At 47.3% G+C, this 25,000-nt stretch overlaps 3 protein-coding genes across 5 annotated transcripts; 2 read left to right on the top strand and 1 right to left on the bottom strand.

The window, feature by feature from the left end:
• Positions 1-816: 816 nt before the first annotated feature.
• Positions 817-10,686, top strand: LOC146619527 (arf-GAP with coiled-coil, ANK repeat and PH domain-containing protein 2). Its single transcript, XM_085371351.1, has 22 exons — positions 817-1,178; positions 1,256-1,313; positions 1,697-1,816; positions 2,046-2,099; positions 2,190-2,248; positions 2,398-2,581; positions 2,660-2,704; positions 2,804-2,899; positions 2,995-3,069; positions 3,209-3,312; positions 3,389-3,440; positions 5,510-5,610; positions 5,686-5,797; positions 5,899-6,092; positions 6,312-6,381; positions 6,837-6,931; positions 7,022-7,089; positions 7,438-7,598; positions 7,813-7,922; positions 8,011-8,121; positions 8,393-8,454; positions 8,948-10,686. The coding sequence occupies exons 1-22, from the start codon at positions 1,126-1,128 to the stop codon at positions 9,067-9,069; spliced, it is 2,106 nt and encodes a 701-aa protein (XP_085227477.1). The 5' UTR covers positions 817-1,125; the 3' UTR covers positions 9,070-10,686.
• Positions 10,687-11,454: 768 nt separating this feature from the next.
• On the bottom strand, positions 11,455-13,659 carry wdr74 (WD repeat domain 74). Its single transcript, XM_085371159.1, has 2 exons — positions 12,977-13,659; positions 11,455-12,192 (listed from the first exon to the last, which is right to left on the bottom strand). The coding sequence occupies exons 1-2, from the start codon at positions 13,586-13,588 to the stop codon at positions 11,677-11,679; spliced, it is 1,128 nt and encodes a 375-aa protein (XP_085227285.1). The 5' UTR covers positions 13,589-13,659; the 3' UTR covers positions 11,455-11,676.
• A 274-nt stretch (positions 13,660-13,933) lies between these two features.
• iws1 (interacts with SUPT6H, CTD assembly factor 1) lies at positions 13,934-23,133 on the top strand. 3 transcript variants are annotated; one of them, XM_085371349.1, is made up of 17 exons: positions 13,934-14,116; positions 15,114-15,196; positions 15,661-16,345; positions 17,811-17,876; positions 18,001-18,208; positions 18,376-18,427; positions 18,514-18,617; positions 18,721-18,871; positions 18,968-19,050; positions 19,167-19,296; positions 19,375-19,492; positions 19,571-19,682; positions 20,274-20,330; positions 21,276-21,332; positions 21,448-21,559; positions 22,004-22,154; positions 23,008-23,073. In XM_085371349.1, exons 1-16 carry the CDS (start codon positions 14,074-14,076, stop codon positions 22,127-22,129), a joined length of 2,187 nt encoding a protein of 728 aa, XP_085227475.1. In that variant the 5' UTR covers positions 13,934-14,073; the 3' UTR covers positions 22,130-22,154; positions 23,008-23,073. The 3 variants fall into 3 exon arrangements, with proteins under 3 accessions (XP_085227475.1, XP_085227474.1, XP_085227476.1); XM_085371348.1 differs by lacking the exon at positions 22,004-22,154 and having other exon boundaries at positions 23,008-23,133; XM_085371350.1 differs by lacking the exons at positions 20,274-20,330; positions 22,004-22,154 and having other exon boundaries at positions 23,008-23,133.
• Positions 23,134-25,000: the final 1,867 nt, after the last annotated feature.

The raw sequence follows: 25,000 nt of genomic DNA, 5'->3' as shown, positions 1-25,000 counted from the left end.
AATGCATATACACTACACATAAAACCTTAAATATTTATGCATTTAAGTAGTAGTGCCTGTTATTTACTACATGTTGAGTTTTAATTCAGTCAGTGAAAGAAAATCAAAAAACAATTACGAGTAGGTGTGGGTTCAAAAAGATCGATATTAGCTTGAATAACACGATATCGATTCATTAAATCCTGAATGATTTTTAAATATAAATTTATTTTGACAGAATCTCAGGTTAAAGCTCACAAAACTATTTCAACAACCACCAAACAGCTAAAACAGTAAGTGAGAAGCACAAAGATGTAAACGCAGAGCGTGGATCGTCCACAGACGCCGTCGGCGCTGAGAGTCGACCGCTCACAGATCCTGAAGCTGCAGGTTTCGTCACTCTGACCAACACTGACTGAACCAGCAGCAAAAGAAGATCAAACTGCGCTTCACGTTTGATAACCATGCTCATGAGCTCCCTCTGACTTTGGCTGCTGTACTTCCAACAAAACATGCTTCATGTTTCTCTGTTGGATCCTCAGTTACACCTGCTGTGATGCTCACACCTCTGATGAAGTCTCAATGTCAGCTTTGGTTTATACACAGATATAAAACATGGATGTGTGCTGATAAATGATCAGAATTAGAATATTTCTGACTGTCAAAACTGAATCGAATCAGTTATAGAAATCAGCGACGATACTCAGCCCTAAATAACGGGCACGGTAGGTGTGGTTCCGCCCCGGGCCGCTGGGGGTCGCTGGAGTTGCTGTGACTGTCGGTTGGCTCCGAGCCAAACAAAGCGGATATTAGGCGGACGTTGTCGGTTAGCAACAAGTCTGACAACAGCGGGCTGCAGCGGGACAGCTGTTAGTCCGAGAACAGCGGCTGACCCGGGTTAGTTACTCTCTGATCTCAACCGCGCCAATATGGAGGGCCGACCGGGGCGCGTGTGCTGCGCGCGACGGATCCACCCGCTGTGAGGCTGTGGACCAGGCGCGTGAAGGAGTCCGTCCACGTCCCCGGCGCGTGTTTAAAAATGATTCATTAGAGCGGAGCTAACGGCTAACGGCAGGATGAAGCACCGCAGCTAACTTTATTTACACTCGCACTCACTACAGGGACACGGGACTGCTGGGTGACGTCATGGACTGCCTGCTGGACTTTGAGGATTGCGTCAAAGACTCACCTGAGTTCAGGTAAGCGCGCGCGCGCACGCACACACCAATCTGCGCATGTTCACTTGTAGTGATGACGCTTTATTTATTTTATTCAGGCTGGCTCTGGATCAGTTTGAAACAGATGTTTCACAGCTGGAGACAAAACTGGACAAGGTACAAGTACTACTACCATTACTACCATTACTACTATTACTACCATTACTACCATTACTACTTTACTACCACTACTGCTGTAATAAAAACTGTTAGAGACGCATGGAGACAAGGCACAAGTACTTCCACTACAAATAGTGGTAGTACTATTTGTACTAGGCTACTGATACTGCATATACTAGCGCTAATACTGCTAGACAGTACAAATACTGTAGCTAATACTATTACGATACTAGTTGTAATTTCACAGCTAATAGTAGTACTACAAATACTGTTAATACAGCTGTATACTCACTACTAGTACTGATGAAGTACTGTTAGAAGCTAACTGTTACTAGTGAGGCAAGCTGATTGGTCTGTACTGTCTGTTTCTAAACAATCAGGTGATGAAGCTGTGTGGGAAGATGGTAGAGGCGGGACAAGCGTACAGCACTGCCAATAAGCTGCTACTGAGCGGCCTAGCTGAGCTGTGCACCAATCAGACGAAGGACAGCGTGATCACAGTAAGCAGCTCCTCGATGCATCTGAAAAAGAAGAAATCGCTGCATCCGGTCGTCCAATTTACTTTCAGCTCCCGACGCCCCACAACGTCTGCTCTGTTTCCTCTGAGTTCATTTATCTAACACTACCAGCTAATAAGCCAGGAAGGACTAATGACCTAACATGTCTGCTCAGTTTCTCGGTGGGGTGTTGGGGCATTTCCTGTCTGACTTCCTATTTCCTTCCTCTCAGACCTGCTTGAACCAGTTCCACCAGGGCCTGCAGGAGATGGTCAGCTTCCACACTGTGAGTCCACGCTCAGCTGTACTCGTGTTTGTTCGTCTGAGCTCCAGCAGAGACTCATGTGTTTGACTCGTGTGTGTGTTTCACCTGCAGATGTTGTTTGATCAGACACAGAGAGCCATCGGCCAGCAGCTCACTAACCTCTGCACGCAGTAAGGCATCACTCCGGGGGGCTGATCAGTATGTCGGGGTTCCTGGGTTCAGTGTAGAGGCCGTTGCCACAGTAACAGTAACACAGTTTAGCTCTGAGCACCGGCAGAGCTGCTCTGGTGATGACACTGCTGCTCTTCATCTCTCTGAGGTTCCTGCCCCAGTTGGCGGAGACCAGGAAGGAGTTTGTCCGGATCGGCGAGGATCTGGAGACGGCAGCGACGAAGAACGCTCAGGTGTCTCGACATAAAGCCGCCGACGCCGAGCGGGCAAGTCACCTGCTGCTCGCTACACGCAAATGCTACCAGCACTTCGCCTTGGATTACTGTCTGCAGGTGTGACACCTGAGTGTGTTTAACATTGATGACATGAAGGAACATCAGATGCTTTATCCTCTATGTCCTAATTTTCAGCTCAACACCTTCAAGACTCAGCAGAAGGTCGACATCTTAAACTCTGTGAGTGAAAACACAACTCGTGGGTCTGTGTGATGTCATAGAGGGGGGACATACCTGATACGACCATCTTCGTGTACTGACTCAAGTTTGCGTTTCCAGATGTTCTCCTTCGTCCACGCTCAGTTCACCTTCTTCCACCAGGGCTTTGACCTGCTAAGAGACCTCGAGCCCACCATGAAAACCATGGCAGCGCAGGTCTGTGACCTCTGACCTCTTTGTGCTGGTTTGTGTGGTAGCCTCGGTGTGGAGTAACGGCTGTGTACACGTATGTGTTTGTGTGTGCTCCACAGCTGTCACAGCTGTCTGCGGACTGCACGGCCAAGAGGAAGGAGCTGGAGAACAGACACCTGCTGGTCCAGCAGAGGGTAAGGAGTCTCACAGATCAGCACATCTGTCCCAGCAGACGCTGCAGACAGATGTTAGATATGTTGTTCAAGGAGGGACGAATACATTTAGACTCAAAGCAGAACGAACGCTCTGAAACACGCGTGTGTTTGTTCTAAGGACGCTTCAGGTGAGCCGATGGTCAGCGCATGTCCTGGCAATGATGACATCATCCGGGGTTACCTGTTCAAACGCTCGAGGAGGAAATCTAAAATGTGGAAGAGGTAGAGACCCGCAGTGTCACATGGCCTGCTGACCTTTGACCTCAGTGAATCCTTCTAACTTGTAAACCTGTTTCAGATCCTGGTTCACCATCAGAGACAACCAGCTCATATACAGGAAGTCCCACAAGGTGAGACCCGGCCACTCAATCAAAGAACAGCTAATCAAAGGGATCGATTTCACTGCCTGATAACTGATCAGCTCAATCAAGAGGTCTGAATTTGTTCCCAGCTGGCCGTTCTGTTTATGGTGGTTTAACTTCTGATTGGATTCACACCCTGTTACAGCCATTAAACAGAGTTCAGCTCCTCGGATTGATTACATGTAATCAAATCCAGCCTTAAATCCACCTGCGGGAGAAAATTACTGCCCAGCTCCAGCTGAGATCACAGCTGAACACACCTCACGTGACTTCATGTTGGTGTGACAGGTGTCCCTGAGATTTCTCTGGAAGCTGACCGCTCTTCCTGCTTTCACTCAGAGCAATCGTTAGCATGTTTTTGTCTACGTTTATTCATTCTGCAAAATTTACTTTTTTCTTTCTGTTCACAAATTTTTACATCAGAAACTCAAGTTTAACATTTCTAAATCAAAATGTTCACATGATGACAGAAAATTAAAAGTTCAGCTTAAATCTGGAGTGAAATCGGTTTTAAAGTGGACCTCCTCTGATTATTACCTGCTCCGTGACACTTCAACAGGAGAAGCTGTGATAAACTGTGAGTTTAGAGCTCACAGGGTTTACTCTGTGTACTGAGCTCATTATTAATCCGTTGGTCATAGTTGATATGAACATCCATGACAGGAAATAATGAAACACTGAAAAAGGTCCACTTTAAAAAAAAAAATCAGTATTTTTCACTTACTCTGATTCGACGCTAAATTCAAATAAAAACAAAGTAGAAACCCTCCAGACAGTCAAGTTACACTCCACTGGTCCTGGAATCACAGGAAGGCGTCCGGTTATACCACCTCACACTTAGGTGAGTTTTCTGCTTTTAGTGTTTGAAGAAAGAATTTCATGGATGAATGTTAGTCGGAGGAAGAACTGCATAAAATTCAGGATGATGATGATGTTGGTGAGGATGGTGATGATGTTGGTGAGGATGATGATGATGTTGGTGAGGATGATGATGATGTTGGTGAGGATGATGATGATGTTGGTGAGGATGGTGATGATGGTGATGTTGGTGAGGATGGTGATGTTGGTGAGGATGGTGATGTTGGTGAGGATGGTGATGATTATGATGGTGATGATGTTGGTAAGGATGATGATGATGGTGATGTTGGTGAGGATGGTGATGTTGGTGAGGATGGTGATGATGGTGATGTTGGTGAGGATGGTGATGTTGGTGAGGATGGTGATGATGTTGGTGAGGATGATGATGATGTTGGTGAGGATGATGATGATGTTGGTGAGGATGGTGATGTTGCTGAGGATGGTGATGATGGTGATTTTGCTGAGGATGGTGATGATGCTGAGGATGGTGATGATGGTGATGTTGCTGAGGATGGTGATGATGGTGATGTTGCTGAGGATGATGGTGATGTTGGTGAGGATGGTGATGATGCTGAGGATGGTGATGATGGTGATGATGGTGAGGATGGTGATGATGGTGATGTTGGTGAGGATGGTGATGTTGCTGAGGATGGTGATGATGGTGATGTTGCTGAGGATGGTGATGATGGTGATGTTGGTGAGGATGGTGATGTTGCTGAGGATGGTGATGATGGTGATGATGCTGAGGATGGTGATGATGGTGATGTTGGTGAGGATGGTGATGATGCTGAGGATGGTGATGATGGTGATGTTGCTGAGGATGGTGATGATGCTGAGGATGGTGATGATGGTGATGATGCTGAGGATGGTGATGATGGTGATGTTGCTGAGGATGGTGATGATGGTGATGATGCTGAGGATGGTGATGATGGTGATGTTGGTGAGGATGGTGATGTTGCTGAGGATGGTGATGATGGTGATGTTGCTGAGGATGGTGATGATGCTGAGGATGGTGATGTTGGTGAGGATGGTGATGTTGCTGAGGATGGTGATGATGGTGATGTTGCTGAGGATGGTGATGATGGTGATGTTGCTGAGGATGGTGATGATGGTGATGTTGCTGAGGATGGTGATGTTGCTGAGGATGGTGATGTTGCTGAGGATCATGATGACGAGTCATGTTGAATCCCACGCCGCAGGAGGAAGCTGTGGTTCTGTTTGAGGATCTTCGACTGTGTGCTGTCAAATCTCTGGATCACGTGGACCGACGCTTCTGCTTTGAGCTGCTCTCCGTCCAGAAGTAAGACAGTGAACACGGCGTTTTCACACCTGTAGGGTCATGTGATATGGCGTTAATTGACCTGTTTGTTTCCAGGTGTTGTGCTCTGCAGGCCGACTCGGAGCAGCTGAAGCAGGCCTGGCTCAGTGCTCTGCAGGGCAGCATCGACCTCGCCTACAGAGAGCGAAGCGACACTCGGCTGACGCAGGCCGGTCCACACCACGACCACGATACACTCACCTCTGAATATTACAGCTAACTCCCCTCCCCCATCCGTTTGGCTGACGAGTTCTTCCTCTCTATGTGCAGCCTAAGGAGCTCCCCCCTCTGCATTGTGGCGGAGACGTCTGTCCTGGCCCTCCCGCCCAGAGGCCGGCAGCATTGAGTGTGGCCCTGAGGGGCCTCGGGAACCAGAGGTGCTGTGACTGCGGGGAGGAAGAGCCTCACTGGGCCTCCATCAACCTGGCAGTCACCATGTGCATCGAGTGCTCGGGCATACACCGGTAACACCGGACTTCCTCCTCATTTCTTCTTCACTGCTTTTTAGCAGGTGTCAGGCTTTAATCTCGCCCTTTGATCTTTCATCAACCTTCTCTGTCCACACACAGCCTGTGGGAACCATGAGAAGTACTCACTGGTGTTTGGTGATCTTCATAGTTTACTGTCAGAAGATGAAAACCAGCAACACGTTGGCCGATGTTCTTCTTTCTCTGTGTCTGCAGGAGCCTCGGAGTCCATCTGTCGAAGGTGCGATCTCTCACTCTGGACTCCTGGGAGGCCGAACAGCTGAAGGTAGAAGCGAAACACTCTGCACTGAAGCTTTAACACTCCGGCATCATAAAGTGAAGAGCAGACCGTAAAGTGAGGAAGCTGTCAAATATAACGCCACGAGGAGAAACGAGAAAGCTCAAAAATCAGATTTCTGCCTCTGTGTGAACCAAACACCCTGAACTAATAACAAGCCGACAAATCGCTGCTCGGTCATTGAATCATTTCAGGAAATTGCTCTAAACAGTCTCTAAAAGGCAATCAGCTGTTGTGGAAAATAACACAAGAAGTTCCCGGCTTCTCTGGATCTTTATGTTTGAAAACCCACCAAACTGATCCCAGAACAGCCCAAACTGCCTTCACCTGTCCCGAGTCTAACCGGGAGAATCTCACAGTGCTGCTCATGTCTGACGTTGAAAAAAAATCAATGAAGAATCGATCGCAGGCCCAGATTCTAAAATGTGAATGCTCCTCCTCAGCTGCTGTGCGTTCTGGGAAACGATGTGATGAACCAGATCTACGAGGCGCGGTGTTCAGAGGAGGGACGAGTCAAGCCCCGAGCCGACAGCCCGCGGTAAAAACACGAGCCGCTGAAAGGAATCGGCTTTGGTTGAACGTGAATGTTGGAAGCAGAGACTCAGCATCCTGTTTTTCTCCCTGTCAGGGCCGAGAAGGAGGCGTGGATCAAAGAGAAATACGTGGAGAAGAAGTTTGTCCAGGCCAACGGCGCTCGTAAGTCCGACCGTCTGCACATTGTAACTAGAATTTAAGAAGTTTGTTTAAACTGGAACGATACCTTATCAGCGCATTCATCACTGCAGTAATCTATTACTTTTACATTTTACTGCTGGATTCGTTCCTGCCGCTGCTCTGAGCCTCACTGCCCCCTGTAACACCTGACCCATCACGCCTCTCTGCTGCAGCACCCGTCTGTTCACTCCTGTCCCGTGCACGACAGCTGTGCGGTTGGCTTCCTCTGTCAGTGCTCGCATCGGCGTGTTACGGCGTCCTGTTGCGCTTCAGCACTAATTTAAATTTATTGTGTTTAGAAAAAAATGTTTTCTGCGTTTTCTGTTTCAGAGCATCATCGTCATAAGGACTCAGCCATGCTACGTCTCTATCAGGCGTCTTTGGCAGGAGACCTGGTTGCCATGGCGTCCATGTTGGCCGAGGGGGCGGAGGTCAACGGGAGCGTTGGCGAGGAGGAGGGCCGCACGCCGCTGATCGGAGCAGCGATCGGGGTGAGCATGCACAAAGAAGAGGAAATGTTACTGAAGGCACCTTTTATTGATTATTACTCATTAATAACATCACTGACTCCTAACTGACATCATCATCGTTGTTATTAGTGTTATTATCAGTAATATTATTTCTGCACACTGAGCCTTTAGAGAGCTGTGATGTAAACAGAATACAAACTTCGTTGCTGTCACTGTTTCTCTCGGCTGCCTGCAGGGGTCGCTGTTGGCGTGCGAGTTCCTGCTGCAGAACGGCGCAAACGTCAATCACAGAGACCTTAGAGGACAGGGGGCGCTGCACGCTGCCGCCACTGCTGGTCACACCGGGTAACCACACGAACACAGACATGCACACACACACGCACACACAGCATGAGCTCGAATCAACGCTGCTGGTTTTAATTGACCGTTGCAGACAGGTGTGCCTGCTGCTGAAGAGAGGAGCCAATCAGTACGCAGTGGATGAGAGAGGTCATGACCCTCTGGCCATCGCCGTGGAAACGGCCAATGCTGACATCGTCACTCTGTGAGTCACAGGAAGTGTTTCCAGCCTTAACATTGTTTCCACGGCATCCTGAAGATCAGAAAAGCCCACTGATGTATGAAAAAGTCGACACGTGACATTTCACATTTCAGACCGTGACCAGAGTCCAATCATAAAGTTTCTCGTACGTCAAGGGACTGATCTGATTGGTCGAGGCGGGTCTTCAGAGCGCTGTGGAAACACACGACCGATAACGGAGTCTTTCAATTCCTTTGTGAACTCTTTTAACGTGATCATGGCTCGTGTGTTTCAGGCTCCGGATGGCCCGGATGAACGAGGAGATGAGGGATTCGGAGGGAGTCTTCGGCGCCGCGGGTTAGTCGACTCCAACATTTGTCTCACGTTTGTCTTCAGCTGAGAAGGAAGGTGAAACCAGATGGCTGAACGAGCGTCACGCAGAGCTGCTGCAGTCCAAAAATGAAAATAAAGATTATGTCCTTTATCAAAGTTTTGTAGCTAGGTGAAATCTGATTGGTTATTTTAAAGGCGCACTCTTAATGACCGGAGCAGGAACTGTAAGTGTAACTTTCGTCGTCACGGAGACGTCAAAACGCTTTGAAAGTTTGTCGGCTTTTCCTCAACTCGACCTTTCAAACCTGTTTCCCTGTGATGCAGAGTCCTGCTGGGCGTGCTCACAGTTTCTGAAATGGTCGCGAACCTTTACCTGAACCTGGGTTAGGTTGGGGTTAACCTGTGAACCTGATTGGCTTATATTTCCTCTGTTGATTGGCTCTTTGGAGGCAGGGGAGAGGCCAGGCCTCCTCCCATGATGTCTCCTGTTAACTTGTGACTGTCGTGTTGTCCTCAGGAGATGATGAGACGTTTCAGGACATCTTCCGGGACTTCAGCGACATGGCGTCACATGACCCGGAGCGACTGAGCCGGCGGCACTTCAGCCGAGGAGGGGCGGAGGAAGAGGAGGAGGGGTAGTGTTGAAAGGATGGAGAGCGGTGACGGTAACAGTGTAAATTATTCTGTCACGAGTACCAGCCCACGCAGGAGGAAGACCTCAGACACCTTCTTCTTGGATTACCGTTGACGGAGAACCGTTACCGACCTTCAGATAACCACGAGTGCAGCTGAAAATATTTCCTCTCATATTAACCTCAGATTATTGAATCTAAATATATTTTATCTGAATAATCACGTCTTAACTCTCATGACTGGAGATCAATGTTACAGAGGTTTGTCCTCAGTCACGCAACTTTACTTCAGGATGTAGTTACAGCTAGCGCCCCCTGCTGGGCACAGTTAATCGGTTACTAATTTACTGTGAAGACACTGACACGTCCTGAAAAACTTCCAACAGCACTTTATGTCCTCACAATTCAGACAGCGTTCCAGAAAACGTTTCCAGATGTTTCCGCTCCTGCGCCGAAAAATAGGAATCACCGAAAGCTGGAGCGGATCGCTGGGAATGAAGGCGTTTTATGTGTGAAAGGTGGTGCTGTTTGAGCTCTGACAGCTGATGGAGCTACAGCCTCCACCTTTTGTTTTAATCTGTCTCTGTTTGAAAGTCCAAACACTTCACATCCCAGCTTGGTAATAACGAGGAAATACAACAACAGTAACATGTGACCTAACCGCACAGTGAAGGGTAATAACAGGCACGTTTTGGTATCGTGGTTTTTAGATGTTTATTAGACTGAAACGTCTTTAATGTAATAACAAATACAACGACGGGGAAACGAGAGACAATATTTTAACACTCTGAAACCCTTTGAACAATAAAATGTTTCATATTTGGAGGTGAATCTTTAATATAGTGACGTTTTTGTGGTAACATGTTTTTACATTCTGGGACAAATTCGGATTAAATTGATCCAAAGTTCTCCCTCGTTTGAAGGTCATGTAAATAGTTATTACCTCGAGTCTTCTGCTGTATTTCACAGTAATATTTACAACTGGAACCAGAAAAACGTGTCTGTGAACGTAAACGTTTCAGCTGTTACTGTAAATATTTGGCTGTCGTTTCCACGTTTTTACCGAGCTGTGACGGAGCGTGAAGCCGTGATGAGCTTCGCTGAAAGTCTGATGTACGGTGGGAGGAAGAAGCGTCAGGGTTGAATTTAATAACCTCCCTAAATGCCCCGCGTTTAACAGTGTGTCCAAAAGGGATTTCAGACTTTTGCTGCTCATCTGTTTTTGACTGTTTGTGTGAATGAACGAGGCCGCGAGGCTCGTCTCTGACTGAATGTTTGACACAGCAGGACGCGTCGAATCACGCCGATGACGCCGTTCGTTACTGCTGTGATACTACTGCTCAATAAAACCACTGAAGAAGAGTCTCTGATGTTTGTTCTCACTAATCACGCGGCACTTTGAGCTCCAGCTGTTTGAAACATACAGTTTGCTACAGTAATTCGTACCTGTGGATTTCACAAGCTCCGCCCACCGTCTGCGCACCTGCGAGCACAGATGTAAAAAATAATATGCTTTCTGTTTGTTGTTCTCTGAAAAACATTTAAAAATTAAACATCCAAACATGAGCCCATGAGTGGAAATAAAAACCAGGGCGGGACTAAAACTTTACCTGAATGAAGGGGTGTGGCCTAACATTTCAAAATGTCTGTTTTTTTGTTTTAAATAAAGTCTGATGTTTCTGATGGGCTGAGTGAACATTTCATTTATTAAGAGCACGCTCAGTGTGAAATCACAGGCCTGTGTTCACAGCTGGGAGGGGTCTGTTTGTTTCAGCCAATCACAAACAAATGCTGCTGACTCAGGACTTTTGCACAGTACTGTAGTTCATCCCATGTTTCCATCAGACACTGAAAACAAGTTCTGTGTGCTGCTCAGACCTGCAGCTGCTGCTCAGACCTGCAGCTGCTGCTCAGACCTGCAGCTGCTGCTCAGACCTGCAGCTGCTGCCAGTGAACGCACCTTTAATAGGGGCAGCTCGGGCTGCATTCACTGACCGATGAGCCACACGCAGCTCTGATCCTGAGTGGGTCACACGGGTAGATTTATCGCTTAAAAACCTCAAATTGAGTTCCTGAAATCCTGAAAACAGGAAGTTTTTCATGCCTGTTATTTAAATGGTCTGGGTAATATTTGTTAGCATTAAGGCTGTGAACCCTGACAGGTCAGAAGGACAAAACTGAAAAACTGGAAGCCCTCCTTTCCCCCCACATTCTTATCCACTGGGCCGCATGTTTGAGCGCCCTGCACAGAATTACAACTGGATTGTTTTTCCACCGTTTTCTCCTCTGCTGCAGTTTCTCCTCAGGAGCTGAGATGCTCCGTCAGCACATTTAACTTCTTTGATCAGACACAGGAAGCAGAAACTCCTTTAATCATAATTACACGTGTATTTTCAATAATTACAATCATAAAAAACCACAAAGACGTTTTAAAGCACTCATACATTTGTCTCCCCAGGCAGACGCAGACTCTACCTGTTCACAGGTGAGAAACATCTACCCAGTACCTGAAGCTTTTCAAAATAAAAGGCCTCCAGTCTGAATAAACGCTGCTTACAAGCCCCCAGCTACGGCGGTTAAACGTCCCACTGTCCTCTAAAACCGCAAATGCCTCTCAGTCCTGTGCCTTCTTCCTCTTCTTCGTTGTCTCGTTGTCTTCTGTCGTTTTCCTCTTCTGCCTCTCCTCCACCTGCTCCATAGCGTCCCACACATCATCACCTTCGTCTTCCTCCTCCTTTACCTCAGACTCCGCCTCCCCTGCAGTTGCCCCTCCCTCCTGCAGGTCTTGGCTGGCGAGCAGGAGGCAGTTGAGACGGGACTTCAGGTAGACTTTGTGCTGCAGTTTGCGGTCCTCCAGGCTGTGGATGCGCAGGAAGCGGTCCAGGCCGCAGGACGCCACCAACGGCTGGGAGGCGTGGCACTGAAGCCCCCTCACGCCGCCCGCCAGCCCCTTGACACAGCCACGCACCAGGCCCTTCCTCAGGTCCAGCAGGGCGATGTGACCCTGGGTGTTGCCCACCGCCACCGCTGTGCCGTCAGGCGTCAGAGAGATAGCGGTGAGCGGGTACTCGCCGTACTCCGCCTCCAGGACAGGACGCCTCTGAGGAGACGAGGGGTCGAACACGTGCACCTGAGAGAGAGTTTCAACATAACTTTATTTTAAAAAAACAAAAAAACAAAGCAGGTCATCAATTGACAGATTTAAACTTTATTTTCTGCTGCTTAATTATTATTATTTTATTTGTTTTTACACCTAAAAGCATTTTTTCCACTGATCAGGAATCAACACCGAGGATACTAAAGACCTCAAAGGGAAATCACTATTATTGTTTCTTTTTAGAAACACTTTAGAAATTATCCACAGCTTTAACTTCAGTTGTGTTGTTTTTGTCTTAATAATTTTATGGAATATCCCTTTAAACTTGTAAACCTGGAGGAAATTTTAAAGATCATAAATGTATGGGAGAAGAGAAAGTAAACCTTAAATCAAACACCTTCTGAATGGAGAGAAAACTGATGAGGAATCGGTCCGAAACCAAACTGACGATGGCTTTGATAATAAAATCATCCATAATTTTAGCCTTAGTTTGTTTTACTCAGACAGTTTGTTGTTGTCCTTTAATATTGCTCAAATGTTAGCCGACTTAGAGAAAAAAATATAATACATGTAGAGAGCTGAGGATTTACACGAGCTTTAATTTTGTCATAGACTTAAGAAAACTTAAAATTAAACACTTTTTGAACGGAGTCTGGTCTGACTTTTGAGCCAATTCTGAGCCAGACGAACGTTTACAGATCACACAAACCAGATGTTTGTGATAAGCTTGACCTTTAACCCGGGCCAAAGTAAACTTTAAATGGGTCTTCTTTAAAAACACGTTTTGTCCTGCTGAGGGTGAATCACAGCTACACACCTGGTGGTAACCCGTGCAGGTGACCACTTTGTCGGAGTCCGGGATGAAGGCCATGTCCCGGACCCAGTAGGGCCGCCGGAGGTCCAGCCAGTCGTCCCGGAGGTTCTTGGCGCTGAACGCGGGCTGCTCGGGCCTCTGGAGGTCCCAGATCTTCAGGCCGTTCTCCTTCCCTCCGGTGGCCACCTTGTTTGGGTTCGCCGGGCTCTGCCGCATCCTGCACACGTTCTTCCCGGCGTCCACCTGTGTCACGGGCTCGTCGCCGCCCTCTTGCCTCCACACGCGCAGCGCGCCGCTCTCCGCGCAGGTGACCAGTGCGTCGCCGCCCAGCGCCGCTAGCCCGGAGAAGCAGCCCTCCGCCGGGTCCCCGCAGCGCCGGCTCTCGGTGAACGCGCCCTTCTCCAAGCTGAACGTCTTCACGGTGGCGTCCACGCAGCCCACCAGCAGCTCGCTCTCCGCCGCGTCCCCCCAGCACAGCGCGCGGACCTCCTGGTCTCGACTCAGGTGGCTCGTGTTGCAGAAGTTGAAGGCCTGTTTCCGGGACAGGCTGACCCCCTTCAGGATCCCGGTCTCCGAGCCGAGCCACACGGAGCACAACCGGCTCCGGTCCCCCATCACACCGGACTCACACACACCAAACCAGCCGAAAAAAAACAGGACAGCTCCGGGTCCGCGTGGATCCTCTGTAGGCTGTGGCGCGTGTCTAAGTCGTCACACTACAGCTGGAGTTAGTAACAGACAGTGTCACGCGGTTCAAAGCTAAGAAAAACTTTCGGCAGTACAATTAAAATCAAAACAGTATAAATAAAAATACTTACACGACCAATGTTCTGGTATTGTTTTTTCTAGAATCATTTGTCATACTAATAAAGTTTATTTTTTCCAAAAAGACAGTTTACGTCATTAGGAAGCGACCGATCCCTTTGCGCATGCTCATATGATACAGGTAGTCACCATTTTGGCTGTGTGGGCTAGCAGAGGCTAGCTGTGGGTGTAATCTTCCTCAGACCGTCGTTACTTCGTTCAGGTTTATTTCTTCCAGTGGACAGAGGGGGGTTTCCGCCCTCAAGCCCAAACTCAAAGCTTTCTTCGTCGGGGAAATGGACGGAGAGGAGGACGATCTAATGTCCGGGAACCGCTCCGGTAACGCTTATGCTTTGTTTCCTATTTAAACGACTAACAGGACAGTACTGACCAACTGTAGTAGCTAACTGAATACTAACTGAATTCGAGCACCATGAGCGCGTCCTAGATAAACATGATGCAGAGGTGGGTTGTGATCACGCGGAGGGATCGTTGTTTGTGTTTCGGGGTTAGCGACAGCATCGGCGCCAGTTTCCAGCAAACATGTCCCGGTTTAGCGTCACGACCGGCTGGCAAACATCTCCTGAGCTCTCCGTCACATTTACCTCCAAAAGACTGAAACACGCGGTGATATTTCAACGTTATATCCGTGGAGGAAACCAGCGGAGCCATCCAACACGAACCCGGCAGAAAGCGGCCTTCCACCGAGCCAAGCTAAACCATCAGTGTTTGTTGGCCTGATTACATAACAAACGTTTCATAATCAATATAACCGGTTAGACATGATACACCAAAGAGAGCCGAATCAATACGAAAGCCTTAAAGATGAAGTCTGCTCATGTAGGTGGACTTTATGTTTTTGTCACGCGGTTAGCCATGAACCTAAAATTGGTCACTTTTAAAGTGAAGTTTGGCGAGCAGCTGCAGAGGATCCAAGTGTTTGTTTTTGAGCTGTTTACAGACCAGCTGATGACATCGTGTGATCATTACGGAGACTTTTTAACACTAGAAACGTTTCCTAAGCTGTAGCCTGTTTGACCGTTAATGTACAGAACGGTGGATATTCTGATGTGACTGTAGTGTAATCTTCTACTTCTCACTGCTGCTGTCATATGTTCTATCCAGTCCTAATAAGCCATGATCCTTGAAAAGCACGATTATTTCTTTGAAAGGCAGTTTATCGAAGGGAATGCAGAGAAAGCTGTTGTGTACCGGTAGTTTTCATTCAGTTTTACTTTGGCAGCTTGGTAAAGTTACTGCATACTTTTTGCAGCTCCTATAAATGCTTTTAAAAAGGACTGAATTTAACATGAATGTTCCGGATGTGTTCTTGTAGATGATGGAGGCGGCACGCCGGTTCAGGATGAACACCCAGCATCAGATGGCGAGGAGATGAGGAGCGCCGGGCGCCGGTCTGAGGTCAGAATTCATCTCATTGATTCTGCAGATAATTCATTGACATCATCAGTTTTCAAACGTTTATTCTGAGCCGTTTCGTCTTTGCATTTTAAGTAGTGCCTGAAATTCATACTTCAAATCAGGCGGATTTACACGGACATGGACAGCTGATCTTCCATGTTTGGAACTGTGTGGGATGAGCTCTATGTATGATATTATGAGAGTGTTGTTTTTCCCAGCATGTCAGTGATTGATCAGTACCGGAGCTGAAAGAGTCACAGGTTAGAGAGACAGATGTTGCAACAGCTGGAAAACATGAGGTCGACACATGGATTGGTGCTGCAGCTGCAGTGATGTGGACGCTGTCAGTATTTGTTACGTTTGCTGGAACAATGGCGGCTCCGGTCTGTTCGGACTGTAAATATGACAAACACCGTCTGCAGACCGCCGTGATCGGGCTGATAAACTTTCTTTGTTTTTGTCAGGACGAGGGCAGCAACGACGAGGACGACGCCATGGTGACAGGTGGCGGGGCCAGCGGCTCTGACAACGAGGACTGCCGCAGGGCCGACAGCGACTCGGAGGGCGAGGGCCCCGGGGGCCGTGATGACAAAAGTGACTCTGAGGCGGAGGCGCCGAGGCCCGCCGACAGCGACGATGAGGATGGCTCATCTTCAGTGAAACGCAGAGTGAGCGCGTCCGAGGAGGAGGAGTCGCCGCCAGAGAAACGCAGGACGAGCGGCTCAGATAACGAGGCCTCATCGCCGCTCAAACACGGAGCATCTGACAACGAGGAGGGGGCGTCGCCGCCGCCCAAGCGGAGAGGGAGCAGCTCGGATGTGGAGGAGCGGCCCAAAGCGGCGGCAGAAAGCGATTCTGACAACGAGGATGCCAAAGCCGCGGCGTCCCCAGAGCGCCGCTCCAATGCTGACAGTGACTCTGACACAGAGACGCCTGCCAGACGCAAGGCGGCGCAGATAGACTCGGATGAGGAGGAGAAACGGGAGGAGGAAGGAGGAGGGGAGAAGTGGAAGGGGGTCATGCAGTCAGACAGCGAGGAGGAGGAAGAGGAAGGGCGGAGGAAGGCTGCAGCAGGAAGTGATGGAGAGCAGCAGGAGGAAGAGGAGAGGCAGCAGAGAGGTGACAGCGACGAGGACGACGAGAAGCCAGGTATGCGCGTGGCGGTAAGCCACGCCCCCAGGCAGACTTCAGTTGAACCGTTTTGTGACAGGAAATGATGTCGTTACTCCAGAAACACTGGACTTCCTGATCTGATCAGTTTGATTCAAATTAACATGAAGATAAACGAGCAGCTCTGGGTTCAGTGACCGAGTGACGGCGTTATTGAGCGATCGAACTAATGACTGTTTCTATGGTTACAACGCTCTTACATTGTGGACGCGTTACTATTGTCAACACAGACGGTTGAAGCTGTTTTCAGTTTACCAGGGGGCGGGGCAAAACAATCACATGACCAATTTAAGATGACACAGCAACAAGTGTTGACTTTAAAATATATATCAGTTTTTAAATTGTGTTGATCGGCCGTGAAAAACACGAGTTATGATTAAAAATATTTATTTCTGAATAAAATCGTGAAGTTTAGAAGAAACACAAAAACTGTTTCTAAGGAAAGAGCTCGAAAGCACCAAGAAAAAGAAAAAACACCCCTTTCCTATTGGTGGAAAAATGTACCATGTCGACCAATCAAGAAATGATATGACAACATGGCATTTGGTTGTTTAGGAAGAAGGCGGAGTTTTAGGAGTGACGGCGGTGAGAGATTTGTGACGTTTAGCGTGTTTGGAGTGTGTAGTTAGTGTGTAGTTTTGTTGTGTGTCAGAACAATGAGGTGACTGCTGAATGTCAGTTTTGCCAAAAAAAGACAGATTACAGTGTAAACACTGGAGTGACACAGCTGCAGGTGTCAGGTGGCGTTCTCCTGCATCGTGCAGTGGACACAGACACAAATCATTTGTGACATCTTATTAGATTTTTCTGTAAATAGTTAGAAATGAAAACACCTTGGCTGCATTTTAGGTAAATAGCTGCAAAGGTTTTAAAAATGTCCAATTTATATTTCGAGTTATGAAAATGATCCGTTAACCATGTTTGTGGTGGTTACAGGTTGCGAGGTTGAACAGGATGAAACGAGGCGAGATGCTTTTAAAGTCTGCGCTCTGAGAGGGTTCAACTTTTTTTGTTTTGGTTTTTTTAATAATGCAATAGTTACTTTTCCTAGTAATTAGTTACTGTGATAATATAGTAACTCAGTTACTTTTTTCAAGAAGTAACTATAAGTAATTACTTTTTCAAAGTAACTTTCCCAACACTGTCCGGGTTTGCGAGGTAAACGTCGCCGCTGTCGTGAAGCAAGTCTGTGGTAAGGTGTACCCATCCAGCAGGGCCACAGTGATCACACACGTGACACACACGCCGGCTTCACCGACTAAAGAACATGTGATCACTTTTAGTAATGGTAAACACGTTCTCTCACAGACTTTCCTTTGGCGTGCTGCTCGTTGTGTTCGTGGTCAGACGGAGACGGAGTCACCCGCCACGTTCGCCGGTTCTGTTAATATTTCAGTTCCGTTTTAGATGCTGTGTGAGTAACCAGTGAGCTTTGTGTTTGCAGTGAAGAGGAAGAAGGCCATCCTGTCCGACAGCGAGGACGAGGACGAGGAGAAGGCGGAGAAACCAGGTAACGCAGACCTGACGGCTGGAGCAGGATCTTTGTTTGGATTCTCTGCTGAAAGTAAAAGTTGATGCTGCGAGGTAAAGCAGCGCTGTTGTGTGACGTTTGTCGCTCTCGACGGTCTCCTCAGTGGCGAAGAGGAACCGGGCGGTGTCAGACGACGAGAACTCAGACAGTGACGCCGACTTCGGGGGTCCCGATAAAAGTTTGGCCGCCAAACTGAGAGAGCTCGGCTCAGACAGCGAGAGCGAGGAGGACGACCGAGCGAAGGCGGCGGGGAACAAGGACGAGAAAGCGCTGTTTGGCAGCGACAGCGACTCCGGAGAAGACCAGGAGGAGTGAGTGCTGACGTGGAAACACCTCGCAGAAAACTCAAAGCCCCCTACAGGACAGCCTGAGGGATGCAGCTACCACCCCTGCAAGAAGACACATGCAGAGTTTTAATTTCAAAATAAAGAGTTTAATTCTGTGGCTGCCAGGAGCTGATGTGCCTGTTCTGTTGCAGGAAGATGATCGCAGACATCTTTGGCGAGTCTGGAGATGAGGAGGAGTTCACGGTAAGCCTCGATGTCGCGTCTCCGTTCAAAGACAAAAGCGAGATCAGCCGCGAGCAGTTCCCGTTTCACAAACTGTCGTCCTGCAGGGTTTCAACCAGGAGGACCTGGAGGGCGACGGCAAGGCGAAGCAGAAGGTGCAGGCGGAGGAGGAGTCAGACTCTGACGAGGGCGTCGACCGCAGCGGCCAAGAGTGAGTCTGCTGATCAGCAACACGATTTTAAACAAGCGTTGTTGTTTCTGCTATTAAGTGTGTGTGTGTGTGTGTGTGTGTGTGTGTGTGTGTGTGTGTGTAGCACCAGCATGATGTCAGACTTCGACATCATGCTCGCCCGGAGGAAAGCCATGAACAGCAAGAAGAGGCGGCACCGCGATGGAGGCACGTTCATCAGCGACGCCGACGACGTGGTCAACGCCATGATCACCAAGATGAACGAGGCTGCGGAGGTGCGCACGCTGCTCTCGCCCCGTCAAAATAAAAGCCTCACAAATCTCTGAGCTGTGATCCTCACCGACTCTGTGTGCATTTGTTTTTATTTGCAGGAAGATCGAGCTCTGAACAGCCAGAAGAAACCAGCGCTGAAGAAGCTCATGCTGCTGCCGCAGGTCGTCATGCACCTGAAGAAGTAAGAGCTCCGTGTTAGCTTATAGTTGAAGGCTTACGTGCTGAGACCAGCGCCAAAAAAAAGCAGGTCCTTCTCCTCCGTGACTGCATTGAAGACTCTTATCGTTTGTCCCTCAGGCAGGACTTGAAGGAGACGTTCATCGACAGCGGCGTGATGTCGGCCATTAAAGAGTGGATCAGCCCTCTTCCTGACAAATCTCTGCCCGCTCTCAGGATCAGAGAGGAGCTGCTCAGGATACTGCAGGAGGTGAGCGCTGAACGCGGCACATCGTTCTTCAGCTGCGTCTCTAAGATTCAGTCGTTCATGGTGTGTTTCGTCCTGCAGCTGCCCAGCGTGAGTCAGGAGACGCTGAAGCACAGCGGCATCGGGCGGGCCGTCATGTTCCTGTACAAACATCCCAAAGAGTCTCGAGCCAACAAAGACCTCGCTCTCAAACTCATCAGTAAGGCCATGCTCCTTTTCTGTAGTTTCCCTGTCTGGCCGTGGAGGCCGCGGTTTCTGAACTCTTTCTCATCTCCAGACGAGTGGTCGCGGCCGATCTTCGGTCTGACGTCGAACTATAAGGGGATGACGAGAGAGGAGCGGCAGCAGAGAGATCTGGATCAGCAGATGCCTCAGAGACGGCGCCTAAGGTAACGATGATCGCAACGTCCGACCTCCTCTGATTCCATCGTCACCCAGACGACACTAACGTTCTTGTTTCTGCTTCATATCTGCAGCGATTTAAGTTTTATTTACATTATCCATAAAATTGCTCATATATTTGACTTTATTAGAATCGCTGTCAGCCGTCGTTAGGTTTCAGACCTTTTCCACAGTGAGTCGTCCGAACCATGCAGTAGCTACAATACTGACCGACCCCCCCGGGCTGATGTGTGCTCTGTTTTCAGCGTCCTCTTCCTGTCATGTGATGATGCTTGTCTCTCACCTGAGAACAGTTTAACCCTCATTCTCCATCTTCTGCTTGTGTCAGAGTGTCAGGTGTTTTGTACAGGTGGAAACCCCCCCCCCCCCCCCCCCCAGTGCGTTTGCTATATCTGTGCGCCGCATTCCCACCGCTGTTCACTCTAAAGTCACTCAGCACGGCTTTACCTGAAACCCATTTGAAAGCTTCGCCTTTCTCGATCTTCTCTTTGAATATTGTGAGATGATTTCTAAAGGTCGTAGTTAGCGTGAGGCGTAGTTTTTCCTCTTTCACTCCTCTTCCTCCGTCTCATCCCCAGTCAGCCTCAGAAGGTGGAGAGGGCAGAGGAACCTGATGTCTTTTCTCCACCAACCAGGTTCAGTCCTGACGTTGCATGGTTGCACTGAGTGACCAGGTTTACCTTCTTTAACGCGTCTCTGCAGGTTTTACATCCCTCTGTCTAAAGCTTAGTAACTCCTCAGATACCCACAGCAGCACCAAAGTGACCAGAATGAATCCCTGAGACTTAAATGACTTCATGAGTGCAGCTGCACGATTTAAAGGTGACCCGTTCTGCTCATTTCCAGCTCCTTTTTCATTCTTGGACTCTAATAGAGTCTGTTTGCATAATTTGCAGTATAAAATAAGCCTCCTCTAAGTATCCTCTGATTGGCTGCTCCTCACAAACAGGTGGGTGGAGCTTGTGAGATGAAGCAGAATTGGCCGGTTTGAATACTTTGCATTTATTTCAGAGTGATTCAACTAAAGAAAATGACTGAAGCTGAGATTTTATATTTGATTCAAGCCCTTCTTGTAACTCTGTTTTTACCACCTCCACTCTGAGCTCATCTAGCTATCAAAATAAGTCAGCTTAGAAACGCTAACATTAGCTTGGGCGGACTGGATGCCACCCGGTGGTTGAAACTGGTACTGCACCGGAGTGGAGGACTGCCTTATTTCAGCTTCGGTCCATATCTGCGACACAAACTAATACAGTCACAGCTGCTGATACTTTTAATATCCACTGTAGACATTAGGGGGCGCTGCTGCACAGAGGGGTTAAACAGAGCAGAGACTGGAGCCTGTTTCTGTAACGGCAGTGTTAGCCGTGTGTGTTTTACTGCCCTAACGATGTGGAGCTCGGGCAGGGCTGAGTTTGTTCCGTGCGGGAAGTTTTGGCGCCGACTAACTCGCTCGGAGTGACGTGCTGCTAACAGCATGGAGGCTCAGCCGGTGAAGAACATCGCTCAGAAACCTGCGAGGTGCGGCGGAGCTACTTCACACTCGAAGTTGAATTCATGTCTTCTTCTTCTGTTTGTAGTTCTGGAGGTCAGACGCCTCGCAGAGACCTGGAGAAGCAGCTGACCGGAGAGGAGAAGTAAGTTCTCAGACATCTGGGGGCGGGATTTGTCATAACTTCCTCCTCTGTCGTCTGGAATTTTGTGCCGTGTTTAAATTCCACCCTCATTAACCTGAACGCCTGCTCCCAACAGAGCTCTGCGGCCCGGAGACCCCGGGTTCTGCGCCCGGGCTCGAGTCCCGATGCCCTCAAACAAAGACTACGTGGTTCGGCCCAAATGGAACGTGGAGGGGGACTCCAGCAGGGTGAGTGGTCACACGGGCCGATGGCGTGTGCTTCAGGGCGTGGCTACACTTCAACTAAACAGCAGAGCGCCCCCTTTAGGCACAGTCCTATGAAATATCCAGAGTTTAACATTTGGTTTCAGTTTTTTCGTAATTGAGTCAAACAAATTATTTACTCACGATTTACAAAATGAATCACAAATACAAAATTCCAAAATTAAACAAATATATTTTAAACCTCTCTAAGAGCAAACGCGTTTTTAAAGAAAAAACAATACGAATAACAATAAAGAACTTTTATATAAACAGTCAGTTTTCTGAAGTTTAAATAAAGTTGAAACAAACACTTCAACACTTTTGTGCTGGAACAGACATCGGGTTATTTTCTGCTTCTATTTGATTGTAAAGCTCTGAACAAGGAGTTTACCTGCTGTCAGGAGCTGAGCTGTGATTGGTCCTTTGTAGAGCGGCTGTAAGAAGGCCATCAGCCTGCTGGAGAAGCACAAACGGCGTTTCGCCGAGCAGAGAAAATTGGGGCGGCCGCAGGGAGCTGTGAAGATCAGCATAGAGGGAAACAGAATGCCCCTGTAGCTCCCCTGCTCCCCTGCAGGGGGCAGTAAGTCTGTCTGCATGGTGTGAAGAGCCTGACTCACCGGCAGTGTGCAGACGTACAGTGGAGGCAAAGTTATCCAACCCCCAAACAGAGTTCACTGAACACAGCGAAGAGCACACGATCGATCACACTTCAGTCATTCAGACCTCTAACGTCAGACCAATCACTGATAAACCTTCTGATCGTGTCATAACCAACGGACAAAACCTTAACTTTAACAAACTAATGTACTCAGAGGTCATGTGACCTCATACGCAGTGCCCAGGGTTGAATCATTTTCCTTCCTGCTGTATGAACACATGAACATCTCTGCTGCAGCCGTCGAGCACCTCTGAGCCTAATAAACACCAAACTCATGCACTAGAGAGAGATAATCACTAAGAGACTGGAAGTAACGTTCCACAGGTGAGAAGGTGTGCAGTGTGTGGGACAGTGTACCTGTAATTTGCATGGCTTCATTAAATAAAATACATTTACTGTAGAAATGAGTCAGCTGACCCGGAGGAAGAAATGTTTTCACTTTGATATGGAATCAGCCACACGTCCAGCAGCAGGCTTCCAGAAGCTGTCCAATCAGAAGCAAATAGATGTTCAGGGAGGAGGGGAGTTAAAGCAGCTTGTTTCACACAGAGCGAGGGGGCAGAATGAGACAAATAAAGCTTATTTTGAACTGTAAATGGTCTTTAGGAACAGTCTTCCCATCTGATGGCTCTGAACGAGGTGTTTGTGAAACATCTTCCTGCATGAGCAGTGAAGTGTGCGAAAAAAACCGGCTGTCTTTGTGTTGTTACCTCAGTGTGTGATTACAAGATGTAAATCCTGTAACTTCCTGTTCTGTGTGTCTGTCTGCCTCCAGGGTCCGGTGAGGAAGAGTTTGTCCCGTGTTGATAAACAGATGCGTAGATTTGCTGACATCCGGCGCCTGACGAAGACGGGTCACGCTGTTAAAATCAGCGTGGAAGGCAATCGAATGCCGCTCTGATTCTTTTTTTTTTTTTTTTTTTTTTGCTCTAAACTCAGTAGGATTTATCGTTTTTACTTTTTATTGTTTTGTTTCTGAACAAACCCGCAGCTTTGCCCTCCTCAGGTCCAGCTCTGCCTTACTGAAAAAAGGGGCTGTTGTCAGACCGTGTTGGCTTCAGTTCAAATGTGTTATCTGCTGTAAACTTGTCTGTCCTCTGAACAAAACGCATGAAAGACTCCAAAATGATCCAAAAATAACGTTTCCTAATGCTAACAGTTTAATTATTTGCTTTATTGTTCAACTTGTGTTAGCAGTTAGCTTGATTAGCTTGACCTGAAAATCAGCGATAGTCGCAGTGTTAACAAATACTGGCATCACATAGTCTTTTCTTTTCTGTTTTTTTTATTATTTTTTTTATTTTTTATTATTGGCAGCATTTTTATCTCAAAGTCTAAAATGTTAGCGAGTGTTTGTATTTCTTTAAAATGAAGCTGTTATTTATGATGATGTTGTATCAAAAGCTGAGTCATGTTAGCAGTCATCTACATTTGATATGCTACGGAGCTAATAAAATCTGTAAAAATAGCCTACTGTTTTAGTTTTACCTCGGCTCAGAGTGAGTTGGCTGTAAAGCTAGCATAACAAAAATTATGATGTTATTGTTAGCAATCTACATTAGCTTTGTCTTGAAAAAGAAAGTGCAGCAATAGCTTATATTAGCTAGCTATGTTAGCCTTATGTCAAAACTATTAAGGTCTGTAAGCCTTCTAAGCCAACATTCATGTTTATCTATATGCTAACAATGAATATTGAACTATGGCCACATATTATTATCAGCCCTGTCACTTTACTTTCTTGTGTTCTTTTGAGTAGAACATCGTTGTTCGCCTTTAAATTGGTGGTGATGCACGGTTCATTGGGCGGAGTTAGTGATCACATGTTTTAAAGTAAACCATAATAGTTTCTAGCTATCAATAATGCAGACATCAGTAATTTAAGCTAATGCTATAAACCTTAATAATTCTAAGGAATGGTTAACATAGATAACTTCAAAGTGAAACTAACATCAAAGCCATTTTAGCTTTGTTAACTGGTTGTTTTGGTAGCTAGCATTGAGCTACATCAGAAAAAACAAATTAATTAAACAAATGCTATCATATTAGCTAATGTTAGCTTCACCTTAGAGGTGACAGCTATTTTTAGCTGTCAGCAAATTACACTGTTATTATCTTAGCTGGTTTGGAGGTGAAGCTCATTTTATTTATATTTATCTCTTAGCCCAGTTTTGGAAGTTAGCATGATAGCACTGGCCTTAGGTAAAGCTAATTTAACAAAGGCACTGATTTTTGAAGGTAGCATTGCAGATAAAATGTTGATTTTAAGCGTTTGAGCATTTTTGGCTAACATTAGCATAATGTCATCTGATTTAACTGGCTGAGTTCTTAACAATAGCTAATGTTAGCTGTGAGCTAGCATTGTCCTAAACATCTGTATTCTTATGTAATCTTCAAGCCATTTGCCTACATTTAAAGACTAAATTGCTCTGTGGTATTAGCTTGTATTAGTAGTTAGCTTGTTTTCTTTCTTTCTTTTTTTAATATATTTTGTAAACTGCCATGCTGACAGAGTTGGTTAAAGATGAACGTGTTGTGTAATCAGAGGATCATTTTGGAGTTTCTTGTCCAGAGTACATTCAAGTTCTCTGGTTTGGATTTGAGGGTGAAGTCTCGTCTGCGCTCTCCGTCTCTGAATGTGAAGGTGTTTGTATTTTGCTGATAGTCTGGTCCATTATCTCCCTTCTCTGCTCCCATAGCAGCTGTACAGAAGTCCTCGGTGGATGAGTTCACACAAGAAATGCCGGGACTCTGATTGATCCGGATCATTC

This window comes from Diplotaxodon limnothrissa, linkage group LG14 (assembly GCF_057381915.1).
Source record: "Diplotaxodon limnothrissa isolate DT_005_m linkage group LG14, D_limnothrissa_male_GT1.1, whole genome shotgun sequence".
NCBI lineage: Eukaryota > Metazoa > Chordata > Actinopteri > Cichliformes > Cichlidae > Diplotaxodon > Diplotaxodon limnothrissa.
Note: the sequence above shows the minus strand (reverse complement) of the source record. Positions and strands in the feature narration are given on the sequence as shown.

What these genes read in the sequence shown, in the direction of transcription:
- wdr74 (XM_085371159.1), bottom strand. Translation starts at nt 13,588, where the DNA reads ATGGGGGACCGGAGCCGGTTGTGCTCCGTGTGGCTCGGCTCGGAGACC. An exon ending in CCTGCACGGGTTACCACCAG is followed by an intron (nt 12,193 to 12,976) that starts GTGTGTAGCTGT and finishes ACTCTCTCTCAG; the next exon opens with GTGCACGTGTTCGACCCCTC.
- iws1 (XM_085371348.1), top strand. Translation starts at nt 14,074, where the DNA reads ATGGACGGAGAGGAGGACGATCTAATGTCCGGGAACCGCTCCG. An exon ending in AATGTCCGGGAACCGCTCCG is followed by an intron (nt 14,117 to 15,113) that starts GTAACGCTTATG and finishes GTGTTCTTGTAG; the next exon opens with ATGATGGAGGCGGCACGCCG. An exon ending in GCGCCGGGCGCCGGTCTGAG is followed by an intron (nt 15,197 to 15,660) that starts GTCAGAATTCAT and finishes TGTTTTTGTCAG; the next exon opens with GACGAGGGCAGCAACGACGA.
- LOC146619527 (XM_085371351.1), top strand. Translation starts at nt 1,126, where the DNA reads ATGGACTGCCTGCTGGACTTTGAGGATTGCGTCAAAGACTCACCTGAG. An exon ending in GAGCTGCTCTCCGTCCAGAA is followed by an intron (nt 5,611 to 5,685) that starts GTAAGACAGTGA and finishes GTTTGTTTCCAG; the next exon opens with GTGTTGTGCTCTGCAGGCCG. An exon ending in CCCCGAGCCGACAGCCCGCG is followed by an intron (nt 6,932 to 7,021) that starts GTAAAAACACGA and finishes TCTCCCTGTCAG; the next exon opens with GGCCGAGAAGGAGGCGTGGA.